Source organism: Sinocyclocheilus anshuiensis, unplaced genomic scaffold (genome assembly GCF_001515605.1).
Source record: "Sinocyclocheilus anshuiensis isolate Anshui unplaced genomic scaffold, SAMN03320099.WGS_v1.1 scaffold849, whole genome shotgun sequence".
In the NCBI taxonomy this organism is placed as follows: Eukaryota; Metazoa; Chordata; class Actinopteri; order Cypriniformes; family Cyprinidae; genus Sinocyclocheilus; species Sinocyclocheilus anshuiensis.
Genome location: NW_015557094.1, coordinates 97,646 through 104,939, shown reverse-complemented (window position 1 = coordinate 104,939; position 7,294 = coordinate 97,646). Strand labels below are relative to the sequence as shown.

General features: G+C 35.8%; 1 protein-coding gene and 1 long non-coding RNA gene across 2 annotated transcripts in view; both read right to left on the bottom strand.

The window, feature by feature from the left end:
* LOC107677400 (uncharacterized) overlaps positions 1-845 on the bottom strand; it is a 5,299-nt gene extending 4,454 nt beyond the window's left edge. Inside the window, exons 1-2 of the long non-coding RNA XR_001632835.1 lie at positions 746-845; positions 565-665 (exon numbers count right to left, since the gene is read on the bottom strand). This is a non-coding gene — a long non-coding RNA (uncharacterized LOC107677400). The remainder of the gene's footprint in view (positions 1-564; positions 666-745) is intronic.
* A 1,461-nt stretch (positions 846-2,306) lies between these two features.
* LOC107677401 (PX domain-containing protein 1) overlaps positions 2,307-7,294 on the bottom strand; it is a 27,962-nt gene continuing 22,974 nt past the window's right edge. The window contains exons 2-5 of the mRNA XM_016472287.1: positions 5,675-5,766; positions 5,363-5,480; positions 4,746-4,857; positions 2,307-3,159 (exon numbers count right to left, since the gene is read on the bottom strand). Coding sequence (XP_016327773.1) covers positions 3,030-3,159; positions 4,746-4,857; positions 5,363-5,480; positions 5,675-5,766 — 452 coding nt within the window. The 3' untranslated portion in view covers positions 2,307-3,029. The remainder of the gene's footprint in view (positions 3,160-4,745; positions 4,858-5,362; positions 5,481-5,674; positions 5,767-7,294) is intronic.

The following is a 7,294-nucleotide window of genomic DNA, read 5'->3' as shown; positions in this document are numbered from 1 at the left end:
ATAACATTTCGCTTTATTTACCGGTGTTATTTATGAATGTAATAATGCGGTTTGTGCTTATCTGTGTTTAACCTGTAGGCTACAACGTAACATTAATGTAGACCTATCATATTTAATGTATCTAAATATGTACATCTACTGTATATATCACATCCAACACACATCGATTAAAAAAAAAATTACAAATAGCTAATTATACATAATATGGCAGCAGATTATACATTTTTACTATTTGGCTTCTTGATTTAAACAAAAATACAGTTTATGTTAGGTGAATTAGGCATCAAAATAAAAAAGAACCAAAAATAATTTGGTTCTGTCTCCCTCTACTGGTTCACTTATATACAGTTGTGTTGTATTGTCAAGTTGGACAGTCAGGTGCCAAAGTGCTTTTTGCATGTTCACAACAGCGTTGGATTGACCCAAATAAACTATATTAAACTCAACATTACAATTACATTAAACTAAACATTACAATTATTCTACAAATAATCAGTTATTCAGTTATCCTGCAGTTTCACATTATTGTGATATTACAACGTGCGACGTACAGAACAGTAGTACCTTATGAGCTCCGGGGCAGCAGCTCTCCTGGAGGCTTTTATCTGAGCACATAACGCTTATCTGCAGTCTCAATGTAAAACGTTGGGTTGGATTGCCCAGCTCTATTCAAAACAAATAATTAACATACAACAACAAACAAAACATGCGCTTGAAAAAGGATGTGTGTAATTAAATGTCTTACCTGTACTGCTACTGTTGCCTGAAAAGCTGTCAAGTTTTTCTGACAGATATCTTTTCAGGTTATTAGTGTCAAATCGATGTTCTGGATGGACAGCGGAGGTTTGGCGATCCATTGCTTCACAAAGTGGAATTGAGAAATAAAGTTCACGATTTGAAGGATATTTCAAAATAAAAGTCATCATCTTATGATGATATACTGTACGAACAGGAGACCGAGTGCCGAATAAAAGGACAAACTTAATGTGATATTAACATTTACTTTTACAGGATTGAACGTATACAGCAAGTATCTTTTATATGGGTGACTCCTCATGTACAGGCAGTTTTGACTAGCCTACTTGAATTTTTTTAAGTGTTACAACTGTCATATTAAATTAAAGGAATAAAGATTTGTTGATGGACACGATCAAGTGGATTTAATATAGATATAATATTAATATAACTGATGCTATAGCCTACTTCTAATTTCTGATATGTCTTGGACCTGTAACCCAAATTAGATAGCAGTCCATAGTGATAAGTTGTTGTTGTTGTTGTTTTATTCTTTGATGAACGTTGAAAAGAACAGCATTTATTTGATACATAATTATTTTGTAACATTTTAAATGTCTTTACTGTCACTTTTCTTCAATTTAGTGCATCCTTGTTGAATAAAAGTACCTCCTATAAAATACAACTTTCTGACCCCAAACTTTTGATCTACTGTTTTTGTAATAAACAACTTTAAAAAATAAAAAAATACCATGAGTGAACAGCAGGTGTCAGCACACTCTAAATAATAATACTGGCTGTCGTGATGTGGAGCTCATAAAAAAAAAAAGAAATTACAAATCACAAAACATAAATACAAAAGCTTTAATGGCATGTTATTTATAAATTATTTACAAATTATGCAATTAAGTTTAAATATACTGTACAAGTTACTATCATTAGCAATACATGACGTGGTGCCCAGCAGTCAAAAATGCTTCATGTAATGCTACATATAAAAGTATGTACAACATAACAGAACAGATAATGTGAAGTAGTTATTTTCAATGCTTATAAAAAATAATCATTACCTCAAAATTCCAATGATCAAAAAATAACATCTTTAGGATCTTTTCTCTGATATGTATCATACCTGATATGTCATATGCTCTGGATTTGGTCATGTCCATGTACTTCAATCACTTTAAGCACTTTAAGTCTTTGCTTCTGCACTTTGTTTGCGTCCATCAAGACTTCAGTAATATCTCTGGTATTTTGCTCACATGCATCCAGATTTAGATGTGAGAGAGGGAGTAAGTAATATTTTTATCTAGGCATGATGGATGTTAAAACATATTATGCGCATCCTGAAAAATAAAATAAATTGAACCAACCATCAGATCACTTGCATGTTGAAAAAATATACTCTCAAAGACAAATACTTAACCCACTCTCCCACTTCCAATCATTTTATTCTTTCTATCTGTATGCTTTAAAAGTGGGAGCAGCTACAACATTTGTTAACAAAAAAAAAAAAAGAGTAGTGTGAGAGAGAGAGTTGTGTGTGTGTGTGTGTGTGTGTGTGTGTGTGTGTCTGTGTGTGTGTGTGGAAGCCATGTGCCAAGTGAATGTGCAAGCCCTTTGTTTTCAAGAGAAAAGAAGAAAGTTCAGCTACTGTCCACAGTCATTCAGTAGAAAAGAGGCCATAAGCTAATAAAAATATCTTCTGAAAGCAATTTAAATTCTCTGACAAGAAAGACACCTCTATACATCTGCAAACTTAATTTTGCTAACCCCGGTGCCTTTAACACTACGATCAATAAAGCAGGTTTTAGCTGATGAAATGGATTTGCCATTTTAACATATGCCCTTTTTCAGTTTTTGGCTATTTAAATCAGCATTTTAAGTTACAATGACAATAGTCAGTACAGCCTGGACTTTACAAACAAAACAAAACTTTCAGGCCACCATCAATCTGTACACCAGGAATAGCAGCTTATTTCTATTTTATGTTGGTTCCTAGTACGTTTTCATGGCTACAGCCTACAGCTAGGTTGAATAATGAGGCACATGGGTGAATACAGTATCATTGTGGGATCAGGCCAACAAATTTGATGGACAAAGTCAAAGCAGGAAGCTAGTAGTGATCTCTGCATTCCGACTCTTTCTGCCATCATAAACAATACTAATCAGATAAAGCACCTAAGCGTTGGCACATCCCATCGCTTGGCAGAAATTACATGCTGGATATCTGCACTGTTTAGGTGGGATTCAGTGCCCCCCTGTAAATGTTCACCCATGCAGAATTGTGTGCGTCACTCCAGGATGTCAGATTCGAAGGGAACCAGGTGGTAGTAGGACAGGTTAGTGACGTAAGCTTCAGGATCTTCGTCACTTAGGTCTTGATCTACAGGATCCAAATATTCTCTCCCATCCTCATCATACCTGCATATTTAGAGATAATTCAACCATTTAAAAAACTCTTAAGAAACAATACAGTATAACTCCAAAACCTAGTAAGCTGCCTGCTGGGATAGTATATTAAGGCATCATAGGAAGCATGGAAGGAAGCATAAAGGAAGCATGTTTGCTTTTTCAGCTGTAACAGGACTTCACAGTACTTCACAGAAATACATTCATCCTTCTTGTGTGGAGGTACCATATAGTGAAATACACATAATATGAACAAAAATCTAATTTATATGCTAAGGAAGAGAGAAGGATTTTTAATTGACTAACCAACAATTTGTCTAATTAAATGCTTTAAAATGTGATGATCTGGTTATTAAAAAAAAATTATAGATAATGTATGGGCACATAATAATTTACTTCCCAAATGTATTCGGAGACTGTTTGAAATGAGAATTAGTCAATCTTATGGAAACATTGGGGTGCATTTTTTTAGGTATACAGGTCTTAAAGGATTAGTTCACTTCCAGAACTTCCACTTCATCATTTACTCACCCTCCACTTGTTCCAAACCTGTATGAGTTTCTTTCTTCTGTTGAACACAAAAGAAGATATTCTGAAAAATCCGAACAGTTGATGAGCACCATTGGCTTCCATAGTAGGAAAAAAAAACACTATGGAAGTCAATGGTGCTCATCAACTGTTCGGATACTAACATTTTTCAAAATATCTTCTTTTTAGTTCAGCAGAAGAAAGAAACTCATACAGGTTTGGAACAAGTGGATGGTGAGTAAACGATGACAGAATTTTCATTCTGGAAGTGAACTAATCTTTCAAGAAATATTGTCTTAATGGGTAAGTTCACAGATTTTCAACCAGCCATAATTGTTACATTGATGGTATGAGTAAAAAAACAATGTGTATCATTTTTCCATGTTACCTGCACCAAGATATGCTTGTTTACTGTATTTTTCGGCAAAAGTCCGCGAGTGCAAAAGTCAGCAAAAGTCTGGCAGACTTTTTGACAGCTCCAGGGCTTTTGTTACTGCCTAACTACCTTTTTTCACCACAGTCCTTTTTCACTGTTCTCTCTAGTCAGCTAGCAGCTTTTTTTTAAATTGCATTTCTACTGTATAGACAGCCAACTTTAATTAAAACCCCTTTCACCAGTACCAAATAAGCGTTTTTGTAAAATTGTAAAAATATGTATAATTATTATGAAATTCTGAATGAGGACCAAAATAAAAAAATCTTAATGATGATGACTTCACATGATATATTAGTCAACAGTGTTTGGGATGGACGGAGGAACTGTGTAAATCATGTATTAGTGTGGGAGTAATTTCATCGAACATCTAATAGGGAGGGTCTGGAGTTTCATTCCAGAGCTTCCTTCTCACACCCAGGGAAGGAAGTACTACTTCCTGTGTGTGACAGACTACTATGCACTCAAGAAAAACATTACCACAAGCATGCTGCCAATGGCCTATGCAAAAATTCATTATATGGATGTAATCAGGGCTCTCTGACAACAAAGCTTTATCAATATACATTTCCGTTATTGTTATGTAGCCTACTCTGAGACTTGGACTGGAATGACAGAGGCAATGTCGGACACTTACGAGTGCTGGGCTGAGTCAGTGGAAGAGGGTCTCCCTTTGTCCATTAGAATGCTCTCATCAAACACAATGGTCTCTGTGTTTGCCAGGCAAAACCCATTAGACCTCATGATCTCTGCAGAAATGTCAAGTGGACAATCATAAATCAAACAGACAAAATCATCTTCATATAGATTCTGTATACATATAGATTTATTAAGAATTGTACAGATACAGTATAATATATATATATATATATAGAGAGAGTGAGAGAGAGAGATAGAGAGAGAGAGAAAATCCAGTTTCACTGGCTACACGACAACACTGCAACCAGAGTTTCTGAAAATCTTCACCCTGGCAAGAGTTTTCAAAAATGTTCGGTTTCAGTGACCTGATACTGTGTTTGCGTGTGGTGACGAACAGCCAAACCGCAAAAAGCTGCGGTTTTGAAAATATCCGTGTTTGTGTGGACAGGGCCTTGATTTTATACTGTGATGATTAAATGTTCCTTTCATTTTTTTAAAGTATTACAATAATTGCACTATTAATTGTATTACTTAATTTGTAACAATATTACACTATAATATAATATTGCAATATTCATAAATATTATCAAGCATTTTAACATTATAAGCCTATACCTGAAATCTTAATTGGACTTTGAAAGCATGGCTGAATTTTGTGGACACTGTCGTTCCTCAGGACCTGGTCAAGCTGCGAGCGTTCAAAGAATGTTAAGACAACCTCTGACCTAGAAAACTGAGAAAACATAATTTTAGTATGCAATTTAAGATAACACTTCCAGTAAACCATTCAGAAAGATGTTCAGGTAATTAAATTAAGCTGTTAGCTGGCAAGAGGTAATAAAGTAAAATAACAAGGCATGTTTCTTGTTTGTTGCACTCAAATACACAAGCCCTTTTCCTGCTGGTGTCATCAGTTAGATCTCTCACCTTCCAGGGCATGTTAATGGCATTCTTCACCAGTCGCTCCACTTCATTTAGCTTTGTCTCAATGTCTTTTGCTTCTTTAATCTTGACAAGCCCTGTGTGAGAGCACAAATATATCAGCATATTCACCCTTTTTCATCAGATCAGCATTCTGCCTCTCAGCTCAAGATTTTATGTGCAGTTCTAATGAGATGTGGCTCATTGACTAATTGGCTAACAGACCGATAACTATTTTACCACTTCTTTTATGAGCTTACTAATCATTATGTAGTCTATACAAGGTTGCAGCGATATCACTTTCAGGCAACACCTAAAACAATTTTATCTGACCCCATATAACATGTAAGGGACCATAGAAAAAAATCTTGCCTAGTTTATAAAAGGTTGGCTTAAATGTGAGCAAGTCTGATAAAGGTCCTGACCTTTGTATTAACAATACTCAACCCATTATCTGTCCATTCAAAGCAGCTTTTACAAAATTAAGACATTTATTCTAAGTGACGTGGTTCATAAGAGTGGCATTCAAGAGAGGATGTGCCAAATTATATGGAAGTGTTTTAGTAAGGCCAGGCATTGATTTATTCTCTGAGGAGCAACAGCAAGTGCTGCTAATATTTTCACACAGCTGTTTATGCTGTTTGCTATATAAAGTTGTTGTTTTTTTGTTCCCACACACTGTGACAACAATATTACAGTTTTAACTTTATAACTACTTCTTAAAAAAATAAAATCTTTTGATTGAAAAACAGAGCAAACAGAATGAAAAAGTGTGATCTCTTGCAGTCTATGAATCACGGACTGTATTAGAGCCACAGAAAGACAAACGTTTCGCTGAAAATTGCACAATACACAATCTTCCAGCCTAGAACGAAGTCATTATGTACATTAACAATAATTTGGGACAAATATAATGCAATTTAATGGAAAACTGCACCCAGAGATGCAGCTGGGATTTACGGACAGACGTACACTCATAGAAAACAATGTGTTCGAATTTTTAAAATGTGATGCGCGCAGCGCTGTGCTTCTCGACTGATGTGTGACCAGATTAAGGCTGGATTAGCCTCTTGTTTCAAAGGTGGAATTGTCAAAGATGACTTTTAGAAGAAGACACCGTAAGCTAGGCTGGTAGTTTATTTTTTCCCCCGACGAGTGTAGGGAGAGAGGGCCTAGGTTTAAAGGGATAGTTCACCCAAAAATGAAAATGTTATGTTTATTGGCTTACCCCCGGGGCATCCAAGATGTAGGTGACTTTGTTTCTTCAGTAGAAAACAAAAGAAGATTTTTAACTCCAGCCGTTGCAGTCTATCAGTCGTATAATGCATGGCAATGGTAACAAAATATATGAGAGTAAAAAAAACATGCAAAGACAAATCCAAATTAAACCCTGCGTCTCGTGACGACACATTGATGTCCTAAGACACGAAACGATCGGTTTGTGCCAGAAACCGAACAGTATTTATATCATATTTTACCTCTAATACACCACTATGTCCAACTGCTTTGAGCGCGCGCGCGCACGCCATCCGGTGCGTGAGGTGTGTACGCTCTCTGACGTAGTTTACGTTAATGGGTGTGTTGATATCCAGCCAAAGAGCAATCAAAAATTACTTCAGACGAGCA